The 25,940-nt window shown below is 39.8% G+C and overlaps 1 protein-coding gene across 8 annotated transcripts in view; it reads right to left on the bottom strand.

Annotated features, from left to right (window-relative positions):
• Nucleotides 1–278: 278 nt before the first annotated feature.
• GABBR2 (gamma-aminobutyric acid type B receptor subunit 2) overlaps nt 279–25,940 on the bottom strand; it is a 492,905-nt gene continuing 467,243 nt past the window's right edge. For all 8 annotated transcript variants that reach the window (XM_068671237.1, XM_068671240.1, XM_068671241.1 and 5 more), the window contains 5 exons: nt 23,067–23,291; nt 16,992–17,174; nt 15,289–15,418; nt 5,816–5,933; nt 279–778 (listed from right to left, as the gene is read on the bottom strand). In XM_068671237.1, the coding sequence (XP_068527338.1) occupies nt 613–778; nt 5,816–5,933; nt 15,289–15,418; nt 16,992–17,174; nt 23,067–23,291 (822 nt within the window). In that variant the 3' untranslated portion in view covers nt 279–612. The remainder of the gene's footprint in view (nt 779–5,815; nt 5,934–15,288; nt 15,419–16,991; nt 17,175–23,066; nt 23,292–25,940) is intronic.

The raw sequence follows: 25,940 nt of genomic DNA, 5'->3' as shown, positions 1-25,940 counted from the left end.
GATAGAGGTGGCCCTGCTCGCAGCGCTGCGGAGTCTCAATGACACCCGAGGAACCATTTCTCACAATCCGTCTTTCCTACTGAACATCATCCCTGAAATGAAAACAAGCAAGACTAACCAGTGCAGAATGTTTCCGGCAATTTAACACAACTCTTGTAAAAATGAGTGTATCTATTTCAATAAATATGTTATAGCTCAACCGCTGTATTTTTCCGTACATGGATACAGTATAGGATTGCATGTTCTCAGCAGCCACGTAAAGCTCAGTGACATTTGAGTTTTGTTTTTTTTTTTTTTTCTTAGTGTCTTTTTTGCAAGATCCGTATTTCCCAGCCTCCTTGTTGCTCGTAGAAATTTGGGAAGAAATGTTTCCAGTGACTTCTATGTGAAGAAATAAAAACTCCATGAATAAGGCTACAGATCAAGCTCCTTGCGTCCTTCTCCTTTGCCTTCCCACATGAGCTACCCTGGCACTCCTGTGGCGGTGGCCTCAGCAGTAGTTCCTCTGTGGTCAGAGCCAATGTTATGTGTTTGTAGCTGAGTTCTATGTCAGATGTTTAGTCCAGTCATCGAGTACTTAAAAGCAGTTCAGGAAGCACTGATCTCCCTTTCCTACAGCCCAGAAACCATCACTCGAAAGGACGGTGGCACGTGTCTGTGCCGGGGGCTGGCGCTGGGGCTTACGCAGGGACTGGCACAGCTAGCGTCGACTCCTCCTATGGACGGCAAGTAGGCGTGATGAAGGATGGGCAGCTGCAAAGACAGCCGACGCTGTATGCTGGGAGGGAGACAGAGAGAGAGAAGCATTAGCCAAGAGGAAAATGTCATATATTACATGCTTGGTATGTCTGCAGGTTGCTGTGAGGAGATTTCCAGTGCCTGCTGCTGCGATGGAGAGAGTTAATGCCAAGAGCATCACGCTTGCTGCTGTTGAGCTCTGCCACCTCAGTGTTATGTCCCTTTGGGGAATTCTTCTGACAGGCTAGACATGACAAAAGAATCTAATGGTGCATTCTCAGCATCTCACAACCTTTGGAAATTCCTGGGCACTTTCAGATTAATTGTTAGGCTGCTGATACTAGAAAAATGTAAAGCCTTACATTTGCAAGGAGGGCATGTGGACACATAGCAATCCTCCACTCCTTGCAAAGTGATCTAATGCATGCAGAGCAGTGGCTAACTGCATGGACATTCATGAGGTTGCCGACTCATTTTTAAGCCATGCGTCACTTAGCACAAGGATCTTGGAATTAAAGATGGCATTTTTGCAACTCCAGCTAAGGCGCATACAGGTGCATGGAGGGAGGGAGTTCAAACTGCTGACATTTCCAAGTAGTTCATCTTTGCAGTTTAGGTCTGTGCTTTTAAGGTGCTGACTGCTCTCAGGTTCCCACACTCAGCACTGTGGGACCATGGAGCCGGCACTCAAAAAGCAGTCTGTCCTCCCACCCACACCAAAATTCAGTGTTTAGGAACCCAGCATCCTCCATCCAATTTCCATAGAAGATTGACATCATCATAAAAGCAAGGGTTTTGTTTTGATTGTTTTAAAAGGGATGCTAAGCCATGATCACAGTTAGCCCACCTAACCCCTTTCCATGGAGAGAACAGTGCCACGAGACAGTGCTTTGCTCCCCGCATGCTCTGGATATACTAGCGCCTTCCACAAAATCCAAATCCAGTTGAGGTTTGTTAGTGCACGAGATGTTTTTGGTGATTAGGATGGTATCATACTAGGATCGTGCCTGCATTTGGGCACATTTGCTCTTGAAACAAGGAGAGATTTTCTTTAAGAGAGGGCAGATGTTAAAGTGACAGAGCTGAAATGAAGGCCAGGTCTTTAATTACAGGAGAAAAATATCCATACGTGGCATTGGATCAGTTCAACGGAGTTTTCAATTTATATTTCCCTGCCATGTTCACTGTATAGACAGACCCTTATAAAAGCATACGTTTGGAAGTTTCCCTTTTGACTGCCTTTCTGATTCAAACATTTCATTTCTTTTTGCTTTGTGTTAGCAAGTGGAGACAGCTACAAATGCATCCATTGCACTGCTCAGGGACCAAACAGTATAGCTAGCAAATTAAAACGGAAAGAAATGAAATGATATTTCTCTTTAGCTTCTTCACTACAGCACTAAGGCTTGTTATATACAGGGATGGGGTGGAAAATGGTTGCAGCCTGCCTAGCCAGGAAACTCTTCCTCATTCTTTTTCCCCTACAAACCCTCTCTAAAAGTTTAGAGCAATATTAATCCACAGTATTTATGATCTTATTGCTGGCCATGCGCCTTTGGGATAAAAGCAAATCCGCTCGTTGTTATTTTGCCACCGTTTCCGACTCTTTTTGGTGGTATCAATGAACTCGTTCCTGGTTCCCAAGGAGTGCAGAGGTGGCACGGTTCGCTGCCTCCATGCACTGCATCCTTATTAGCCTGACACTGCAGATTGTAATTCTGCCTCTCTTTGCAGGGTCAGACACAGAACTGCCTGTGCTTATTTTCCCACCGGTGGAAATGCTTACTTTGTTCAACTGTTACAGACTTCTCATTAAAGAGGGCTTTGGAAGCTATTTCAAGAGAATCCAGTTGCATAATCAAGTGAATGGTGTTGTTTTTTTTACCCATTTAAGTGTTAGCCATACCATGGACAAAGCATGTTTATTTGGCTATGCACATGGTGGCTGCAGTGGGTGGCAAATTTTGCTTTAACTGTACTTAAACTTTACTTTCACTTGAAAACTTGGTTCCTGGAATTGAGGGAGAGGAAGATAGCCTGGAGACTAGAACACAATTAAGAGCTTAGGCAAAACTCGTAGGGAGGAAAAACAAAATAAAACAATCCAAAAAAAGTAACAGAATCCAAACAAAAGTGCCATTTTCTCCTCAAGTGAAAGTAGATCTTTAACCTTGCTTCACTCTTCATGTTGTTGTTTTTTTCTCCTTTTTTTTTTTTTTTTTTCCCCTTTTCTCAATATCAGTGCTTCCCCCCCTCCTCCACCCTGCCACGTTTCGTCAGTGCTTTTCAGGCTGGTGGCAGGCGTTTTGTTTCAAGTTGGCCATACGATATAGATATGTCAGAGCGTATGGTCAAGTAGATGGGGGTGGGAATGGTATTAGTGGCTTTCAAAAACTGCTCCTCCTGGAGGCTGAAAGGAAAGGTGGTGTCACACACAGAGCAGTCACTCATCGGGGCGTATATCCTCAGCTCTACAGAAATGTCATTTATTAGGAATAAATAGATTCAAGTAAAAGCTTGACTTCCAGTGCCATTGCACATACAAGCACAATGCGATGCAGATGGGAACTGTGTGCATGATGCTGCAAAGAGGGCAGAGGCATTTGAAAAATATTTTGCTTCTGCTATACAAAAACACTGATGAGATCCATTTGGTAAGTGTGGGGAGTGAAACAACTGCGGCTGCAGTCAAACCTCTTAAGATCTGTGGGAGTGTGTAAACTGCGCCTAAGTGCTCAGAGATCATTTCAATCGATTCCTCAGCCCATTAATGTTGATTTTTAGCAGCTGCTGGGAAGCTAGGGAAGTTCTAAAAGGCTACAGTAAAGCAAGATATTGTACTAGCAAGTAAACTAACCATTCTCAATGCACCTTATTTTAACAACAGCCTCGAGTAGGATAGGCAAATATGAAGCACCATCAGTAGAGAAACTTCATAAAGGAGGTATTTCATGCCAAGGCATATGGCTGTACTGCAATAATCCAGTCATAACTGACTTTTTGGATAAGAATTTTCAGTTACTAAAATTGACAAAACTTGCCCCAACAGGCTATTTGACTGTCTTTTAAATGCTGATAAAAGCAGAGCTTTAGCTCAAAAAATGAGATGATATAAACTACATCTTGCAAGCAAGTATGAAACAACCTCTGGCCTGAAAAGTATGCCTGTGCCTGCACTATGCACATAGCTGTATGGTAAGGAATCACAGTCACATTATTCAAATGTAGCACTAGAGATAAGAAAGAAAGAAAAAAAAATCCCAAATCAAATGTTTTCTTCACTCTACAAGAACCTTTATGCTGATGAGCACGAATGACTAAGAATATGCTTGCAAAGCACAAAGTTTGGCAAGAGATAATCTCTTGTTGAAGAGAGAGAATCATAAAACCCTAGTCCTGAAGACTGCTATGCTTCTTCTCTCTGGAGGATTCATTGGGCCTGGGCTGTGCAGCTCTGGTAGCCAAACTGCACCCTCAGGGTAGACACTGACCCATGGACCTGGCACAAGCACAGTTGTGCAAGGGCTGAATGATGCTGTTCTGGTTTAGCAGGACTGTATTAACTGCTTTCCAGAAATGTCAGCAGCTGTTTAGATTTGTGCTGACCTGACTCTTAAGACCTTTAGGAAATCTCAGTCTTCTCATCTGTCACTGATAGCCCAAATTTTTTATTTATTTTTTTTTATAATCTGTGTCAAGAGAAGGACTTGAGGATCCTTGTTGCTCCCTTCTAACTTGGATATTTTATGGTTCTATGATCTGCATTTTTCTTAGTATCTCTCTTACGTCAAGAGGACCACATGTAGATGAGCGCATTTATCTATTCACACTACATTATGTCTCACAAATGGTGCTGGAAAAAGATGCACATCTAATAGCTATGCATTAAAGCACTCTGCTGACCTCATCAAGTCACAAGAGCTTGCTCAGTGAGGGCCCTGTTTTTGTAAATCAAGAGATTTCAACTAATAAGGGCTTTCTGTGTGTATGCATGTGCATTAAGGTTAGCTCCTGTGCAGGTTTGTGTTGTGTTGTTGTTTTGTTGTTTGTTTTTTTTTTCCAGTGAGGCCAGAGACAGAGCTCCTTGTATTTTCCTGCACCACGTAATACAAGGCAGTAACTGCTATCTGAAATCAGGTTTGCTGTCACTGATGTAACATGTGACTGAGTCTGGTAATTTATTTAATTTATTCTGTTTAATAAGCTTTTAAGTTGCCCAAGTACCAAACAGGAGTCTGACAGCTATTAGTTCAGATGCTCATAAAGTGGTGCCAATGTAATTAGGCTACCTTAGGGAAATGACTTATTCTAGGGACAAATAAGCATGATGCTTCTCTTAGCTTTGGACCACAGCAAGCCCTGCTGAGCTGTTAGAGGGTATTATGTGAATTTATTATATGGGTTCCTGGAAAGCAAGGCTGATACCGTAAGTTCCTATCTTCTCCATGAACCTAACCAGTGTTTTGTGCCATCAACCACAGAATTCTTTGATTCTGTGATCCTCTCCTTGAGGACGCAGTTTTGTTTCTAAGGAAATGCTTTTCTATGTCCCACTCAGCTCCAGCTGCTATGGTAACATTGAGCCCTAAAACTGCTTTTATTTCTCTAGCTTAAGACCAAAATGGAGTAAAATGACTATGCACACCACGAACCCTTCTGGCTTGTGTGTAGAAGGACCTGGGCTGTTGATAATGGTCATAATGTGTGTGTATTCCCATGCACATCCTCATCTCTCCTTTATGTTGGTGGCTGAGCACAACTTGTCCTATAACTCTTTATAGAAACTTTAGACATCACACTATGGGTATTTCTGACAAGAGAAAAAAAAAACATGTTAGTTTGTTTTGGGGCACTTTAGGATCCAGTGGGGCTAATATCCTCTAAATTTGGTGATGATGCTGAGTTATGGGCAGGGAGGCATTATAGGTACTTCAGGAATTGCCATTCACATCTCTCGCTGATGTTCCAGCTGGCCCTTATGTTTTAAACAGTAGAAAGTGTGTGCACACAAGCACAGGCATACACAAGAGAGCAGAGTGTGTCTTTCTCTACCAGTATGTAATGGTGTACTACTTACTGTTCTGGAGAGTTGATGTCTTCTATAGGATCTTTGCTTGTTCTGGAAGGATCTGATGTGCCCCACTGTGCTGGTGGATTTTGATCAAGATGATTTTTCAAAATTGCTTTCTCGCCATCTAGATGAAAAACACAGTCAATTTTATTTTACTGTTATCAAGTGATCTTTCTAAAATTCTTTCATTATAAAAGTTTATACAGGTATACACAGTGCCACAAAATAAACTCTTTCTGCCCATATTGCAATACCAGCTCAGATTTCCCCAAGAGTCTTTGGTACTCATACACTTTTGGTGACGTGGTCCTTCGTGGGAACTACCAGGAAGAAACAGAAAAGAGAAAAAAAAAATGTCTTTTTTGTTTTCTCCCTCCCTCTCTCAAATATCTTCTTTCATGCCTTTATGTGCCCTGTCACACTCTTTTCCCTAGTCTTACACAGCGTTAAAAATATAGTAACTGCATCATCGTATTGTCTTGCACTCAAACGTTACTTTTCTACATGAAAAACAAAAAACAACAATAAAAATGACAAACAACTTGTTTAAATATTTTTCCAGAAAAAAAAAAATATGGTCTCATTGATTTATGAAACCTTGGTACTCTTTATCTCACATAAGCAGTTAAGTGCTATCATTCAACCATCTATCTGCTATGATTTAGCACAGAAATACCATTCATATCAGATGCACTGGCCCACAGGTTGTCTACAGAAAGGGCAGCTAATGATTTCATAAAGCTTTCTCCTGCAGTTCTCTCTTCTGTGTAATGATAACATATTTTCTCTGCAGGTAGCATCACTTAATTCCCACAGGAGATGCAGGAGTCAGGGGCTAGCTGTGCTGAGGTCTGTGGCGTGCATCAGTCCCTCTGCAAAAAGCAGAATGTAGCCATTTAAAGAAGGCTGTCTTAACTGGAGATCCTTTCTGTTCCTGCCTGCTTTTCCAAAGTTTCCTGCTGTGTTAAGCCAAGCAAAGTCACATGGAAAACATCTGAGTAATGAGGACAGTGCAGAGTTTTCATAAATAATTACAGAGCAGCTCCAAATCCATCACAGGCAGTTGTTTGCTACGCACGCAGAAACAGTGACTGCTGCAGGCGCTAAGGCAACATGGAGGAGGACTCAAAGGTAGAAGCTGGAAAAGGATCTTGCAGGATTTGAATGCAAAAATGGGCAGGAGTGAGAAAAGCAGGAGAATATCTGAGAGAAATGAAAATAGCCTGAAAAATCCAGCATGTATTGAAGGCTTAGGCTGCTTTTCTCTACCACTAACAGCTAGAAGCCCCAGAGAACATTCAGGTCCCAGCATGCTGGGAATATCCATGCTATCAATGAACATGGTAAAGTGCTCCTATATCTATGTCTACATATAGGCATTGTGGCCATACCTAGCCCTAATTTGTAAGATTCACTTTCCTCTGTGCAAGTCTAACAAGCAAGTTGGAAATAATTGCTACAGCCTAGAAGAGAAAGAAAGGTTATTCACTGAAGTTGCATGGAAGATAAGGGGCTGGGTGAGAAAGGACACAACCAGAACACACGAAGATGCTTCTATTGAGGCAACACAATGTCAGTAAAAGAGAGATAAGGGATTCAGCTGCAGGAAGAGAAAGGTGCTTTAAAGGAAGGGGACATGACAGGATTCAGTGATGGCTTAGATGTGAAGCAAGGACAGCAAGGAGTCAAATCTGACAGTGGCTAAGATAAGGAGCAGTGAAACCCATCATCTCAGGGCAGCCTGAAGTTTGCTGGTGTGGCACTTGCTGTCACAAGAGTTCAGTTTTTATTTTCCATATATCACATTTCTATGTATATCGAGCTTGACATTTGCATAAGAGCCTTGTGATGTCTATAAACAGACACATAGAAAAAAAACCCTCTTTTTATTTCCATGATTAAAAACAATGTCAATGCTGAGCTGATCTAAGCTGACAATGAAAAATGCTGACTTTATGACACAGACCAAAGTTAAAATTCATTTCATCCTTGTAATTAGGGGTAGAAAAGGCCTATTATTTAACTGCTCTAGGGCCCCAAATCCTTTGGCAAAGATAAGCAATTTGCAAAACCACTGAAGATATAATTCTACACCAAATGACTGGAATATGCAACTGCCAGACTTTGGGAGTGCATGATTTCAGAGAATAATCCGTGCTGTACGCCCTGAAGGGATTTCTTGTGCTTTTAGTTGTGCTGGGGGGAGGGAGGAGAGGAAGGAGGTGGTCCCTGTCAAAAAGGTGGGGGATCTAGTTTAAAGTAGAGCAGAAATCATATATTCTGTGCCTACTCATTCCTTAACACCAACTGCCCATATATCACTCTGGGTGTTATTCTTAATAGACCCTCTTCCACCACTCTTGCAGATGACTCTCTCTTAATACACTGCATGTATTTCTGTATACAAGGTGACTGAACACAAGTTTTAATATCCCAGGTTAAAAAAGTGCAGACAGAAGCCACATAGGACTGCCACGACATCGAGACATTTTTTCCCGTTGTATCTCTCTCTCTCTCAAAAAATAGAAAACAGTTGGGTAATTCTTATTTGTTGCCTAAGGCTTTAAAATTTTGGGGAAAGGAGTTTTTAGTTTTATTCTGCAGCTATGGAAACTAGAATCCCCTTCCCTTCCCTTCCCTTCCCTTCCCTTCCCTTCCCTTCCCTTCCCTTCCCTTCCCTTCCCTTCCCTTCCCTTCCCTTCCCTTCCCTTCCCTTCCCTTCCCTTCCCTTCCCTTCCCTTCCCCTTTCCACGTAAATAATTAAGATCAAGATTCTCACTTAGTCATACACTTTCAAGAGCTGGAGCTTAAAGAAGAAACACTATCACCATATGCACTTAAACAACTTAAGGATGAAGGAAATTGATTTTGTATAGATGAACAGCTGAAAGAAAATGAATTAAAGGTAACGGTAAACTTTTGGCTTTCCTGATTTCTCTGGTTTAGGACTGCCTTTAGTATTTCACTATCTTTTCTTCCTCTGTCCATTAAGTATGCCACTTGAAAAATGTCCTTCATTCTCAGAGTACTGTCTGCCACTGCAGATGCTACTGAATAAGTTGCACTGGGATGATCTGACTGCCTTCAAAATTGAATTTACATTAGCCAGAAGCAGTTTCTAAGTAATTTTCACCTTCTTAGACCTCAAACAGGAACTCAAAAGTCTGAATAAGTGATGCCTGAGCACTTTCCATTCAGAAAACCACAGAGAAAAAAAGACAAATATATCTCAAGTGCCTCGCACAGCACTCTCTGATTGGTTCATTAGAAAACAAAAGCAGCTACCCGGTTGTCAGTGAGAGCCGGGAGGGGTTAGCTCAGGACCTTTGCCCACCTGCAGCAGAGAAATGACTTCCAATTACAGAGCTCTAAGCTGCAGGAGGACATCCCATTGCTGCTGTGAAGAGGCTCAGTGAGGAGGTCACTGCTGCCAGCTGCTTGCTTTTCTCTCTGCCAGAGGTGACTCCCTCCTCAGACCTCCCATATCTGTAATCACTTCACATCCTGTCTCCCTCAAAATTACCTGGGTAGGCTAAAACAATTCATGCATTTTAGCAAACATTGTTCAGCTGCAGGCAGGAAGTACAGCATGACTTCAACTGCTGCATTTTTTTTTTCCAGGATGCTAGAAACTGCATCTCTTTACCTAGAAGTTTGTTTTGTTGGCACTTACACACTGTGGTTTTATTGAGTACCTTTATCATTACGCTTTAGTGGCAATATTCCTCCACTTGCTTACAACTTGGTGTCAGGACTGCTGTTCACCCTGCATTTTTCAATTCCACTGGTGTCTCCTCATTGTTAGAAAACATATTTTATGCTCCACGAAGAAGTAAATGTGGTTTAATAATGACTTACAAGAACTGGCAGAGATACTCTAGTCAATTTACTGAAGAGCTCTGAAAACTTTAAAGGCAAGGGTAGATCTTAAAAATCTACTGCTATTTTCCACGCTTCTGTTGTTGGGACTGTGAAACAAGACTAGTCATTTTTGGCTTTGTATGTGAGCAGGGTGCAAAGAAAATAAAGCCAAAAAGCAAATTAAAATGATCCCATCATCTGCTGGTTATACGTGAAAAAGTTCTCCTCACAGTACCAGGAAGTCTAAGTCATGACTTCTCATAGTTACTTTTGGAGAAGACTTTCTTTTTTTTTTTTGATTTATACTACTGTGAATCAGAAGAAAGTCCCTTTACTACAGATTGATTTTCATGCAAGCAAAAGCAAGAACTGAATCTCTAGCAGATTGGTCTCTCTGTAGAAATAGAAACAAGCTCCAGTTTCAAGATTGGAATATGTTTGCTAGGCTTCACAGAAACTAGTATCTCTCTCTCTTTATCAGGATATAATGAACAATATCTTTTCTTTAAACCAACATTCCTTAAAGCCTTGCGCACCTCTTTTTGAAAACCTTTCCTTTGAATCTGTGGTTTTAATCTCAAGCTTAATGCTTGAATAAAACCAACTTCATAGAAGTAATGATTTCCCCTCTGTTGCAGATGAACTCTGTTTTGCTTTGCATTTACTTGCAACATGCCTTTGAAACCTGTTGTTTTTTTTTTTTTTTTCTTTTTCGTTTTTTTTCTTTGTGCTGCTTTTACATAGGGAAAAACTAACACCAGGAAACATTGGAATGGGGTGACAACTGACAGAATGTGGGCATATCTGACATGCAAATGAATGCTCCCAGTCCATTTACAGCAATGAGTAAAGACTGTTTTCTGGCTCAAAACAGAAAAGACTTTCCGAGCAAGCTGGGGTGCCTGCAGAGAGAGAACTTGCTAATGTGACTAGGAAAAAGGGATTGCTCCTAAGTGGGGACTATTGATTCTGTTGCTGTCGTTCATTATTTTTTTTCTAATACGCTACTCTGAAATGTACAGGCAAAGGTAGCAATAAATGAAGATATTACTGTATGTTTTTTTCTCAGCTTGGCTTTAGGTGAAACTCTCACTATCTATCAATCATTCACGTAGAAATAATTTCATTGAAAAATGTCAAATAGAAGTCAAATAGAATAAGACTGTAGGATTCTAAGCATAACAAAATTAACCGATCCAAATAAATAAATAAATAAATAAAACCCACAGTGTATTACTGATGCATTTTTCTTGCAGAACCAAGTTCAGTCCTGATACACATGCTCTTTTCATTTCCCTATAGCTGTCAGAGAACAGCTTGTCTCTTGAAGAATAGAAAGGGAGAAAAGTTCAGGACCTGATGAAAAGGGGTAATAAAAGCTAAAAAGAAAACTTTTTATAGCAGTTTCTTCCATTATTTTATTGACAATGCCTGCTATAAATGTTGTGGAAAAGTTAATCTTAAAACTGCATGATGGAGCTTTCTGTTATTGCATGTGTGGGCTCCTCTGGAATTACGGTGGTGGCTGATACCCTGTGCTGCAGCTCCTGCAGGGACAACCCCAGGTGACACAGCCCAGCTTGCTCTGCCTCTGAAGTGGCTCCAGGTATAAATCCAAGTAATACCAAGAGTGTTCTAGTTTATGGCAGCTTCTAGGGATGTGTAGCAAAAGCCTCAGTAACTTTTATCTCCGCAGTAACTTGCGTGGTAGAAATAAATTCTGCCTTCACAAGGTCTTCCCTTCTTCTGACTCACTGGTGGCAGGGGTGCAGTGGGCCCTTTTGGGAAGCTCTGGCTGGTGCCCATGCTGGGCTATTTCTTTGCTGGAACTGTGCGGCACAACCTCGCTCTTAATGTAGCACCGCAGCTATAAGTAGAAGTCTCCTTTTTCCAAACATCAGCCTGGAAAACTCACCCTCAGCTCCAAGCCTCGAGCTAGGCTCTTTGCTGAGTGTCACCACAAGAAGTGGCCAAGCTAAAACAAGGACTCACCTACAGCCATGTCCCTGCTTTACACCTAGGCTGCGATGCAGCTCTGTTGCTCAGGCAAGGTGATCAGATATAGCAAAGAACAAGCTGGGAGAGAAGCTCATGTTGTGAGAGCTGAGGTAGCTAGCAGACACCATGATTCAAAATGATCTGAGGAAGGTATTAAGTAAAGCTGAGGGGATGCCTTATATGTACATTTTATATCCAACTGGGGAAGCCGTCGTCTGAGGTCCCAGAGCCACAGTCCATGGAGCACATGGGGAATTGCCTGACCACACAAAGCTAGCTAGCAGTGCTGAAAAAAACTGTCTTTACATATATATAAATTAAACCATAAACTACAAACCACTTTTTCCTTGTTGCTTTTATTGCACGGCCAATTGCTGTAGATGTCTCAGGGACAGTACATGTTTGTGAACAAGAGATGAGTATCTTGGATAATATCTCTCCTTAAATGAGACCTACTGAATTAAAATGTGCTATAAAGAAGGAGTCACCATGCCAGCAAAGAGTGGACTGTGCTAGAACTGTTCCTGTTAATAACTAACCATGAACTCCCAAAGCTATGGCTTTGCCCAAGATCAGGCAGTTATAGGAGTGCTCAGCTGTGTCTGCCTTTTCCGTCTAAATAGGTTTTAGACACCTAAATTTAATGTTTGGCTCCTAAATCCATGTTTGAAGTAAATGGCAGGGGTGGGGAGGGATGGGAAGCATCAGATAACATCTTTTGGCACTCAGCTATAGTCTGGGAGTTTTGACTCTGAACAATTTTTACAGATCATAAATCTACTGAAGTGTGCTATGACATTAAAGTTTCATTAGGCCTTGTTTGAGATGCATTGCATAAATCCCATGTTATTATCTGTCCTCTGAAGTGCAGAGCTCTGGAGTTGTGCAAGCAATAGCAACAGGGACACAGTACATCACGTGCGTTACATCATCTATGTGAACTCTTGCAGAACAGCATGATGTTTTGCAAAGAATATTGACACAGGACTCAGCCATGTCCACAAGAGCAGTGGCAAATGATCAGCTATGATTTTTAGCTCCAAGTCAGCTGTTTATTTTAGCATTTCTCTTCACTGTATTACTCCCTCTCTCTCAGCTCACATTTTTTACAAGGCCCAAGCTAGACAAAAGCCTTGTCGTTAACTGAAAAGCAACATTGGACTGGCTTTCCCAGTTGCAGGGTGGAGATGATACACACGGCCACTTCTAGGTCACGCTGATAAAATATTTACATCTTCTGAAGCTTGGCTGAAGTACCATCAGGGATGCATAATTTCAAGGTTCTGTACTTTAATTTACAGAAAACAATATGAAATACATAGCTACAGAAAGCATAGCTATGTCAGTCAGAGTTAGCTTTTCTGTAGCTATAAGGGCCAGAATTTTTTTAAGTACCATTTAAGTGATGTCTGTTTGTATCTGCACAGAAGCAGCAGTGACTCAGCAGCATGAATTCTCCAAAGCCTTATTATTTTTATTGGAATGGCAAATTTAAATTAAGTACATAGGTTGACTATTGGAATGTGATGCAGTGAGAGAAATACAGATGAGATTCAGATATCAAGCTAAGGGGAGGGAAAGAGAGAAAACAAGGAGCAGAAGACAGAAATGGAAGGACAAAAAAAGGCTGTCGAGGGTGGTTTAACGTGGTGTCTCAAAGCCTGGAGGTATGAATACCTGATGTCACTTGAGACAGGATCAGGATACTCTGTCATACCCATATTTGGGGCCTTTGTCTTCAAGTGTGGGAACAAACTTTGAATACCTGCTGGAAATCGAGATCCGGGTCCTCCTCACTCCCAGGTCAATGCTCTAACCTATTTAATATAAATATGGCCAGGAAAAAAACACCTTCACTTCTATTCTCTTCCTTGAGCTTTAGGTGATTGGTCTATTCAGAAAACTGTGTCCAGCATCAGCAGTATGCAGAAGAATATTTATCCTGTATGTTTAAATAGTACATAATTCAAAGCTTCTCAGTACATTAAGGCTCAGTGCATAAAGATGGTTTCAAATATGTACCCAGCAGCAGAAATGTAGAAGTTAAGGCACCGTACTGGGCTAAACTTGGGAATGCAGAGAATCTTGGATGCTGGTGTTTAAAGCAGCAGTAAAGCATCGATGTCTTCTGTAGATATAGCTACAAGTAAGTGAAGAAAGGTTGTATTTTCTCCTTGATTTCTTTGCCAGCATCCTACTGCTAATGGAGTGCAACCTGCTGTGGGAAGCATCCAGTCCTAAATTTATACCCAACGTATCTCTTGAGAATCATTTTTGTTTCTCATAGCCAAACTCAGATGGCCATTTGGCACAATGTAATGTATCTTTTTCTGCTTGAAATATTATTCATGATTTATCATTTTTCCTGGAGCATCTGACATGAGTGGAACATTCTATGTGTTCCTTTCAAACACTTGGTAAAACTGCCTCATCCCACTCACTGATGTTAGTTCTTGTTGCTGATCTCAGCCCAATAATCACACGCCTCCAGCAGCTATTTACGTTTTCCTTTTCCTCCTTTCCCCCCTTATGTTTTTTAATTTTAAAAAGGACACTGGGAACGCTATGGAGCTCTTCCTCTCTTTTTTTTGCCAAAAGTTACACAACCAAGTGTTTACGCAGGCTAAAACAAAGAACCCCATGAGAAAGTAACCTTATCCAACCAAAATTACAATAATTACAATATGCTTCAAAAGCATATATGAACCATTGCTATTATTTAAAATAATTCATCAACAATTACATTTTTTACTTTGCCACACACAGCAATAGGAAACCTGAGCTTAGCATTGCAACAGACATGCAACTCTACAACTTCCCAATACATGGCAATTAGTTTTCTTTTGTTTTTTACTTAAGGTAATAATATTCAGCCGTATGAAGTCACTGGCCAAAATTCACAAAGTAGATCTATCCTAAAGACAGAAATGTAAGCTGGGTGTCCTGGCTTCCACTTTACTGCACTATGCACTAGATTTTATTGTTTCCCCAAAGTGAAATTCTTTTGTATATATTTCTTTGGAGAGCTGTGCAAGAAACATGGTAGGAATGACTTAGGAATATTACAGTAGTCATGAAATCCTATTTTATCCATTCCTAGGGAAGAATTTTCATATGTAAGTGCCTTCAATTCTACATTTACAGTCCAAATCAGCACTGAAATATTTACATGTTTCTGTTCTATGTGCTTGATAGCAGTGTCCAAAAGTAGGATTTAAGTATCCTATTCAGATGAGCACATATTAAACTGGGCTTCCTACTGTTGAAGGCAGGCACAATTAACTCTCACAACTGAAGCATTCTGTGACTTCTCTCCCTCCATACAGTACAGAAAACTTGGCTTCTGAACATAAATTTCTTTTTAAAAGTTTCCTACTTTACCATGTCTATTACACACACAAGGCTTACAGTAAAAGAAGAGATGTACAGAGAAATAACTACTTAGTGGGTCCTGTATAAGCTTATTGTGTGACTTGGCATGCTTTCTATAATGCAACCAACACATGTAAAGCTCTATCTTACCAAGATCCGAGTGCTCTGGAACTAGACCGATAGGACTTGTATTCTGGTGTTCAAAACCTTGGTGGGTTATACTGCTTATAGATTTCACTAACTCTCACCTTTGCTGTCTGTGAAGTTCCGTATACTGAGAATGTCATTAAGATCCTGATAGTGGTTCTGCTTAATGTATGTTGTTTTCTCGGGAGTGTCCTGAAGCTGCATTGTGACCTCTTCTAGGTCTTTGTCCAGCTGCAAAACAGAAAGGGTATGAATTGCTAAAAGTTCAAGGATCATTGCTTCAGGTATCTGCAGTAACTGCATAGCTTTCTATAAGAAGACCAGGAGGCATGTGGTCATGCAATGGCCACACAGCACCAAATACAGTGTTCTTATGGCACTACTACAATGCCACTAAAAATCATGCTACAGGCAGCAAATTGCATTCAACTGTGATATAGCATATAGAAGAATAAGCTTCAGTAGTTGAGGGTTTAAGTAATTCCAGATGCACTGCTGAATAAGAAAGAAATGGGCATAAGAATGCCCAGTCTGAAAACCTTTCAACTAATTATTATTTATGCAGACCAATATGCTCCAAGTGCCCGTGATGCTGAAACTACCTTTTTGAACCCACAGGGTCTGGGTATTTAGTTTAATTTGTTGAAGCAAAGTCTAAAAAGCATATCAGGGCCCTGTGTGCACTAACACAGCAAAACTGCCCAGACCAGCCTTACCTGTGTCATTATCATGAGCCTTGCAAGGCACAGACTGAGATGTTGTGAGTTAGGAGGCTTCATAGGAAAAATACTTCAGAAATGAAAATATTGAATAGCCAGCAGAGCCTTTACCAAAAATTGCAAGGCTGTCATATGAAAGGCACCTGGTCAAGCTGAAGAGACTACATTTCTTTAAAAAGGCAGGGATAACTTTTGCTTTTGAAGTCATCGGTTGTCTGAGTAAACACCTTTCTGTTACGTAGGCAATTGTCATTAGTTAAGATCTAGACAAAGAAGTAATGGTTTAAATAAAAAACCTTTTCTTCAGGGCATAAGAATAGTTCACAATATAGGCAAGGAAATAGCAATTTTCATAAGATTATGAATATTTTGTCTCACAAAATGGGCAGTCTTCAGAGTTGATTTGCCATTGTTTGAAGTCTCCTGAGCAAGGATGGACATAATGGAAAATACCTATGTTATAGCTCGGATAGGATTCATGTATTTTATGTGCTTAGTCCTCCTCAGTACAGACTGAAAAAACTTCATGGCCTTTGTTCCGTAAAAGGTCAGCTTACACAATCATAAAGGTCCTTTCTACTTTATGAAATATGTAATGCTGTTTCATAGGCAGATGGAAGACCTGTCTAGCAAATTTTTGAGTGAATTCTCAGAGAGGTCAAGAAATAACAGCAACTGCAGTCTCTGAACTCAACCACAAACAGAAACAAAGACATCTCTTAACTGCCCTTGGGGTTGCAGGTCTCTGTTACGCTTGCATGGAAAAGTTGCCCTTCTACAGCTATTGCTGCATGGTATTCAGCATGGCCATATGAAGCAGCAGGGTGATTTGCCTGATACAAAGCAATAGAGGAAGTTTCACTTTAATTTGCTAAGGCACAATCTAAATTCATCACATCTGCTAAGTATTCACTGTATTAATTAGCTATTCATATAAATCATCTGTTTTCTATTATTTCAATATTTTGCTAAGGGCCAACGCCAATTTTTTCCTCTAAAAAGTAGTCAACATTTAAGCAGACTACAGAATTGCATACAAAACTGAAAATAAATTGCTTAGGCAGTATGGATAAAATAAACAATACCTCTGTAATTTTCATTCTCAAGCGATGGTTCTCTGACTGCAATCCTTCTAGCCGAGATGTGCTGGCCTGATTGACGCTGGTGACTGATGTTGATGTTTTTGAGTCTTCTTTCTTTTGATTTTGAGTGAACTGAAATCTTCTGTTCTGTGTGGCTGCATCTGGATTTGTTCTCAGTGTGATGAGCTGAAAGGTTTAAAAGCCTTAAGAAATCCTGTAGATAGTTTTATTTTTACAGCTCTTTCTTTTGTATCCCCAAATATTCAAAGGTAAACCAACTGTTCCTTTCTGACTTTCAAGTACAAAATTCTGGAAAGGGAGCTCTGCTTGCCATATATAGTACTTAAGGCAATTTTTGAATAACTTTATAGAATAGTTTGGATCAAAATGATCTTGCAAAGGGAACTGTTCCAAAAATTAGGAAAAACTCATTTAAAATATATTAAACTGGATTTTAATTACATTAAATATATATTTTAATATTTCATCAAACATGTATTTCTCTTTCATCAACATCTTTATACTTTCAAAAGATATATTATTTCTTCAAGGAAAAAAAAAGCAACCCACCAAGCCCTTCACTCCCCAAACACAATGTCACATGAAATTTCTTCTTTTCTACTGTTACAAGTAACACTCAAGCAGAGAAAGGCATGAAGTAGGAGTATTAACAGAAAGAACCCTTGGGAGGTTGCACTCTGGAGATAACAGAAACTTAATTAGGTTTTAGGGACCCAAAATAAAACAAATCTGTTCAAATGTACTGAATAAGCCACTTAAAAAAATAAATAAAATAATAATAAAAAAAAAGGTTAAACTTACTTATATTTGTTTAAATTAAATATGTTTAAGATTTAACACCCAGTGACAATGTGAAAATATCGCCTTGACATGAGGAGAGAAAGTTACTAGCTGTTTGGCAAGGGGGAGAGAGATTCTTGGAGTACTCTGGAGAGCACAGAATTTGCAATTACTTGTCAAGCGTCATACATATATATTTGTATACAGACGCAGCTGAAGGAGCTCCCTGTCCTGAGAACATAGCTCTGGTATCATAAATCCAAAGCTGTTGAGTTGTCCAAAAAGATGGAAGGGAGGAGTTATTTTGCAAGCACAGTGCCATCAGATTTTGTGGTGTAGCTGTATTTTGTAATTGGTTCAACTTGATCTTCTCTAAGCACGGCTGTTCTGCAGCTGTGGTGGCACGAGGTAAAGACCTACCTTCTGATAGAGAGAGACATGACTGACCAGGCACCAAAGCTCTTCTTCCCTGACATAGATTTACAGACAAATCTGCAGATTGGGATGGTGAACTGTGTTTGAAGACAATAAATTGTATTTCTTTAGGTGATATAGGGCATGGAGAAGGCTCAGGTACTCTGTGAGATGACAGGGCTGGTAGATGACGGGAGAGAGATTTTTCTTGATGTGTGCAGGAGTTTCCAAGTCATCTCCCATAACATCCTCACAGACAAACTGTTGAAGTAGGGACTAGGCAGGTGGACTGTGAGGTAGATTGAAAACTTAACCTTCCAGGCTCAAAGGATCGTGAAAGCCAGTCACTATTGTTGTACCCCACGGGTTCATACTAGGATGCCTACCACTTAGCATGTTATTAATGACCTAGAAGATGGGACAGAGCACACCCTAATAAACTTTGCAGATGATCAGGAGCAAAGGAAGAGCTGATACTGCAAATGGTTGCACTGTTATTCAGTGGTACGTCAAGAGGCTGGAGAACAGGGCTGACAGGGATCTCCTGAAGCTGGGCACAGGAAAATGCTAAGTCCTAAACTTGGAGAGGAAGAAACCCCACTCCCACTCCTGCAGCCTGGCAGCACACCAGCTGGAAAGCAGCTTTGTGAAGAAGGCTCTGAGGATTATGGTGGACACCAAGTGGAACATGAGCCATCAATGCGCTCTTGTGGCAAAGGTGGCCAGCAGTACCCTGGGCCAATGGAGGTCATCGTTCCTCTGTACACACCTGTAGCAGAGTGTCCAAATCTGGGCTCCCCAGTACAAGAGGGGTACGGGCATGGTGAATAAAGCCCAGTGAAGGGTCACAAAGGTGCTGAAGGGATTGGAGCCTCTACGATACAAGCAGAAGATTGTTTAGCCTTAACATAGCAAGGCTCAGGGGAGATTTTATTAATGTGTGTAACACACGATAACAAAGAGTAAATGAAAGGACAGAAAACACTAACTGAAAAACAGGTTATTTCACTTAAACATCAGAAGAAACTTTACTGTGAGGGTGGTCAAACAACGGAATAGGTGCTCTGAGAGGTTGGGAAGTATCCATCTTTGGAGTTATTCAAGACCCAACTGCTCAAGGCCTTGAGCAACTTGCTCTGCCTGAATTTCCCTAGAGCCCCCAGTCTCTCCCTTCCCCCAGTTCTATGATTCTAATTAGGCTGGTTATAATGACTGGTGTATCTAACTCCCAGGCCAAAAACTCCATTAAATTGAAGTTAAAGGTGAAGAACAGTAATTACAAGGCTTCTTAAATTATTAGGCAAAAGTGTTACAAGATAAAAGCTCTGCAATTTGATGTGGTCTAAGTTCAAACTGAACATAAGATGGAAGTATAACTTTCCATCAGTTGACTCAACTTTATTTTGGAGTTCATAGCTAAAGAAGGGATATTTTGCCACAAGGATGTATGCTGTAATGAATTCATTCACATAGTGTGGATTTGATGGAAAAGCCCGTGGGTGATATGGTGATATTGTTTCACAGTGTACAAGGGATGAAGTTAGATGAGCATTTGTTCTTTTGAGCAGAAAATCAGTGGAACTTTTTTTTTTTTCTTTTGCCTTGCATCTATGTGGTTCCAATTTCTACAAAGAGTCAAAGCTTGATATCTTATCTACAAAGAGTCAATACCAAACAGACAAAAAATGCTATCAATACACAAAAATAGTGTTTTATTCCCTGGTCCCTGGAACTGATTTTGCCTTGCTGCTCTACTGGAAACTGGATGTGCATTAACATGTTATGCCATTGCAGTAGAGGATGGTATGCACTCAGTGGGTGACTACAAGTGAATGCAATGTTCTGTTTCAAAAAGGAGGAAGCAGAAAAAATATGAGGACGAGGAAGTTTGATAGATATGGATAAACGTGGGAAAATTACTTCATGAAGAGAAAATACATTTTAGGATTGCTTCTTTTAAAGAAGTTATGTTTATGTTGAAAAATACTACAGACCTATTCTCCATTAAAAAGATAATTAGGCATAATAGTTAATTTCCAATAGGAAAAAATATACATAATATATGCTTGAATTTTACAGATTGTTTCTACAAGACATTCTTGTACCCAAAAATATTTTAAAAAATGATTGTTTGTTTGTTGTTTTTTTTGATTTGATAACGAGAACATCCATGGTTATTGTAAGTAGGGTGCAATATAATGGATATCAACATTTGTATTTGGGGACACCTTTAAATAGAGAGAAGAATGAACAATTTGTCCCTGATCTAATTCTACTGTGAGATTTTCCTCACGTTTTTCTGAGGCACCTGGTTCTTTACAAAATGGCAGAGGAAGAGGTGGAAGAGAAGAGTTTAAGTGGAGCCGTACAGTAATTGCCACAGTATACGTAAATAGGACTAATAGAACTGACAGGCAGTAATGGAAAAATGTCATGTTTCTTTCTCTAGTTTGCCTACATAATTGAATAGTTGCCTGTTCAGATCCATAAAGAGATTGTGGGGAAAAAAAATGAATTCTATCACTGTAGGACCTAGAGACAGCTAAAGATTAGTTAAAAAAAATGTGTTTTACTTTATATTGGAGAGAAACAGAAGTATGCACATGGCCCAAAAGCATAGTTTATTGCTTGCATCTGTGTGACCATGGTTAAATAAATAAAAAAGTGCAAGCTTCCAAGTCTTCAGCATCTTCTCCTGTTCCTGATGAGCTTTAGAATTTAATCAACAATCTTCCTATGTCACCCAAACTGTACCAATTGATTACAACTATTAATTATAATTACAATTGATTACAATTAGGGGACAGATTTGATGCCTGTCTCACACTGAAGTCTTACCTAGATGTACAACCTGGTTGTTCCTGGATCTAATATTCCGTGGGGTCCAGGCAGGCAACCATGAAATCTAAGCTGCAGAAGGTTGCAGGAGAGAGTGCTTGCCAGATGTCCTGCTGCAATTGTGGCAAAGCACAGCAAGAAGAAATGTAGGGAAAAATATATATGTGTGAGAAGAAAAATTGTCCAGCTGTGGAAATACTCATATAGATATGGGAAGTACTTCATTCCAGCTCCTGGTTTGACCTTTTTTTTTATATATCTCACCCAATGACCATTTATAATGCAAAATAGCTAAGCATTTGGAAACCTGACAATACATGGAATGGTATAAAGTACTTTATGCTAGGAGACTAGGGTTCACATTTGCATTTTGAGTAGAGAGAACTGAGCGGAAAAATGAGGGCAGGGTAGTTGTGGGTTAAAAGAGGAGCAGATGAAGGGGTTAAAAGAGGAAACAGAAAAGTCATTTCAGAGCCCGCAGCAGCAGAATAGAAGGATGGGCAAAGGAGCATGAAAGCAAAGGGTCAGAAGAGCATGTCACAGCATTAATAATATTTTCTCTTTGAAGAGACTTCTGAAATTCTGTGGAGGTATTTTTGGCAGCAGAGCTTTAGTATGCATTTTCATACAGCTCACACATTTAAATCTTGCAGTATTTTGAAGTACTCTTCTTTGCTGTGTTTGTGAATTTTCCTTAATTTAGAAATAAGTTGTGATTTTTCCTTAGGATCCAGAATAAGAAAGTGACTATTTATGTCTGTGCAGCTTTTTAATTTTTAAGAAGTGAATTGCAGAACTTATAAAAACATCCGGGTTGTAAAAACAGTCCTGGAGAATGAATTGCACTTTTTTGTTGCATATTGGAAGTCGGCTTCTGTTGCTTGTCTGTGCCTCTTATTTCTCTCAGAGGGAACACACAGAGATAAATTCCCCCTCCTAGAACCATCACTAGGAATGCCAGTTAACACCAACACGTGTTCACTATAATTTGCTCAATTCATTCAGAAATATTTTATCACTACTCAGCTGAAAAGCTTAAAAACTGAGATTCTAAAGGTAAATGGACCTGCACCTTGAATCTTGCCTTGCAAATGTTCCTGACATCAAACTGCATGTGCATCTGATTTGGGGTGATATGCTAGGTTTATGTAAGTCATTTAAAATGACCACAATTATATATTTTACCACAAAATGTGACATGCATTCTCCAGAACTTTTGTTTTAGCTAAGGCAATCTTATGCAGAAATCAGCTTTCTCTTAATTTCTCTGTCATACTTGTGTTTAAAGCTTAATTCTGAAGTAAAATGACCAAGTTCAAGCCCCCTGTGGGTATCTTAGTTCTTTAAACAACACAAAATACACATATCCTCAGAGCCAAAAGGAGCAAAAAGAGATGAGAGCATATGCCTTACAGTCCATGCCACACTTAGTCCTTTAATGTATCAATTATTAAAAATATCTTTAGTGTTAGCATCTGCAGTGTATGTACAGTTGTTTTTTTTTTCTGAAGTGCTGATAGATCCTATTTTACTACCAGATTTGTATACCCTTAGAGGTTTCAACATAGTTAACCTTACAACATGCCAGTAAACTCCAAAGGTCTTACTGTTTTGTAAAAATTGAAGAAAATATTCTGATTAACTTGCTTAGGGCTCATAAGAAACATGTGGCAGATTAGACAACTGGACCTCTCACTCCTGATTCTCCACAAAGCAACTTCTCCAAAAAGTTTCTATTCCACTGAAATAACAGAGAGCAACCTTTGTTTTCCCAGTCACACATTCAGGAAAGGTGTAGGCATTTCAAATGCATGTCTTCACATTCCTGTAATATTTTATTTTCTACTTTCTCTAAAATCTCACAAAGCTTTGTTCTTCATCTCAGAATACACTATAGACAGGCTTGGCTTAGAATTCACACATGTCCCATGTGTTTGAAAAGGTAATGAACTTTTACATATTAAATCACAATTATAAAACAGAAGAAAAAAAATATCCAGATCCATGCTAAACAAATTCACCTACCTTAGGTACAAACACAAGGCAGAGGGTAATGGTACTGCAGAATATTATTACTAAAGCAACAATACAGAACTGCACGTTGGGTTGGTCCCGAGTAAGGAATGAAACAGCAGCACCAATAATGCACATTATGCCCACGTTGTATACACTCATTCCAATGTATTTGCTATCGTTCAAAGCAGGAATGCTGACATTTCGTGTCTCCCAGGCTAAGAAACAACCGAATAACTGAAATAGTAGAAGAAAAAAAAGATGGTGATTAAAAGAAGAATTAGCTAATATCCAGGAAAAAAATATAATAAAAAATAAATAAAATAAAAAATAAACTGGTATATGTTCTAACTTGATAAATATAAGCAATATTACAGTACAGAGATATACACCTACTTTTTATATGATACCTAATTACTGTTTTATTTATTTTTTTTTTTGCTCAGCAGGATAGATTCCTGCTTTCACAAGAAAAATATTAAACCTGGAAGTAGTGGTAGTAGTAGTAGTGATGGGAGCAAATTTCTCTAAATGTTATGGATGTTTTCATTTTACACTTTTAGTTATTTTTGAAGATAAAAAAATAACTAGTTTGTTTTCAAGGATTCCGGTAAAGATCTAAGATGTACTATTCTTTTAGTTATTGTTACCAACTGTTCTCAATATACTCTTATCAATCCAGTTATTCATTGTATGATTATCACCTACATTAATAAGCAGCAGTGCCAAGATGTGTCCCACAACAGAAGAATAGCCAATGTATAAAGTGTCACCGTAGTTGCTCAGACTGCAATTATAATGTTTTTTATTGTAGTGGGAGTTGGTAATAGCCTTTCAATTGAAGTTGTCTGATGATTTCTGGCATAAAGCATTCTAGTGGCAAATTTTTAATTGCTTGTTTCTTTGGCATATTTTTAAGTTCTAGCCCCATTTTTATTTGCAATACGCCTTTGAAAATCAGCACAGTAAAGTCTTTGGTATAAGGAAATCTTCTTCATCCCTTGAAAGTTAATTGGATTTTTCTACAACATGAATGACTGCAAAATATTATTTTCTTTCTGTTGTGTTTCTCAGGGAAATTCTGGCAACATAGGAAAATCATAAATGAAGTCAAGGCATTGTAAATAGTTAGTCCAGCCTACAGTCTAGGCAAAGCCCAGCAAATGTGTATGGTGCCCTGGGAAGAACAGTAAAGAGCAGATGGTGTCTGAAGGGAAAGACAGAGAGAGGAACCATCATCAAGACCCAAGACATGGTGTTTGTATTATTTAGCTTTTTCTGAAAATACTGCATAGATAGACAGGAAGGAAAAAGTAAAAAAGATGCACTCCCACTGATCTTGCTACCGTTCCTTCCAGATCACCACATTTATCCACTGATATTTCATAGGGATAATCTTTTATTTTAAACAACTGCAACCCATGTGGTAATCCAGAAAAGTAGAGATCTGTGATGATGCCTCTTGGGGGTTAATTACAGTTGCCTAGTAAAAACTTAACATCTGCTTTTTACCTGTGGGAAAAAAAAAAAAAAAAAAAAAAAAAACTTTTAAAATTTCAAAGGCAAATAACCAGGACTAGAAGAATGTTGTCTGGCTGCAAAGGCAAGCACAAAAGAGTTAGGAATTGACAGATTTATGTTTGCTTTGCAAACTCAGTTTTACCCTTATGTTTCAACTCTGGTAATGACCAGACATTAATAATTGCATGTTTCCTTTATAATTTGCTTTTTTTTTTTGCTTTTTTTTTTTTTTTTTTCCTAAACTCAGCTAACAACAGTAACAAACCCAACTGTTTGTGACTCATTTGCTTTGCACTCCCACAGAAAGTAGCAGGCTGCAGCCACCTACCTCCTTACCCAGGCTCTTCAATCCTGGACTGACTGCTGAACTGCTACCCTTGTCCTCCCATTGCTAAGGTTTACTGATACTTTACTTAACTCTCTTGCCTACAGCACATGTTACGATGTTACCATGCCACATGTTCCTGAGAAGACCTGGCTGAAATACTCTGGCAGATTATGCATCTAGTCTCAGTCTATGGAGTGTGGTAGGCTGGAAGTGCTGCCTTTATAGGGCAGGCGAGCCTCTTACTCATCCAATGACCACTGCTTCTGTCACTGCCACAACCTGAGTCAACACTTGTAGGCAGAGGTGACCCTCTAGCAGCAACAGCAGCAGCAGTTGCCTTTGAAATCCTTACTGAAACCTTCTTTGGCACCATTCCCAACTTTCCGTCTCTTCATGTTCCTGCAGGATATGGTATTCTCCAAGTCCTTGGCTCCTTGCCATAGGCCTACCTCTTTTGTTTTACCCATCTCCTCTTGTAGGACCAAAGTCCAAACCTGCTCTTGAGGGGTCAAGGTAAATATAGGTGGCTACCTGGAGGATAGAGGTGTCTCAGAGTCCTTTTGTAAGGACTTAGGTGGGGAAGCTGTGGATTGAGCTGGGTAGCCTTGAGCAGCAGTGCAGCACCTAATGGATTTTCTAGATCCCATCAGGTAAGCAATGTGATGCTTCCAATAACGAAGGATGCAAGCATTATTTCTCCGAATTTTGAGTCTGGCTCTGTGCACAAATGGAGCAGAAAACCTACAGACTTCTCTACAGGCTTTTGTTTTACAGAAGCAAATTGTCAACTGTATTGATCTGGTTGCACTGGGGACCAACTGGCAATGCCTTTTTCTCAGGCTACAAATGTATCCCTTCCAGAAACTCCACCAAATCAGCAGCTGACTATTCTGCATTCCCTGCACTCTTGCTGCTATGCAGCTCAGCTGTGTTGCAGATTGATGCTTCACCGGTGCCTGAATTGACAAACAGGCTTGGCTGGGGCTGAGCTTTTTGAGGGGTAGGAAGGACACCGGTCTGTGTGTGTCTATAATATG

The sequence above is a fragment of the Anas acuta genome, chromosome 2 (assembly GCF_963932015.1).
Source record: "Anas acuta chromosome 2, bAnaAcu1.1, whole genome shotgun sequence".
NCBI lineage: Eukaryota > Metazoa > Chordata > Aves > Anseriformes > Anatidae > Anas > Anas acuta.
This window is presented reverse-complemented; position numbering and strand designations above follow the sequence as displayed.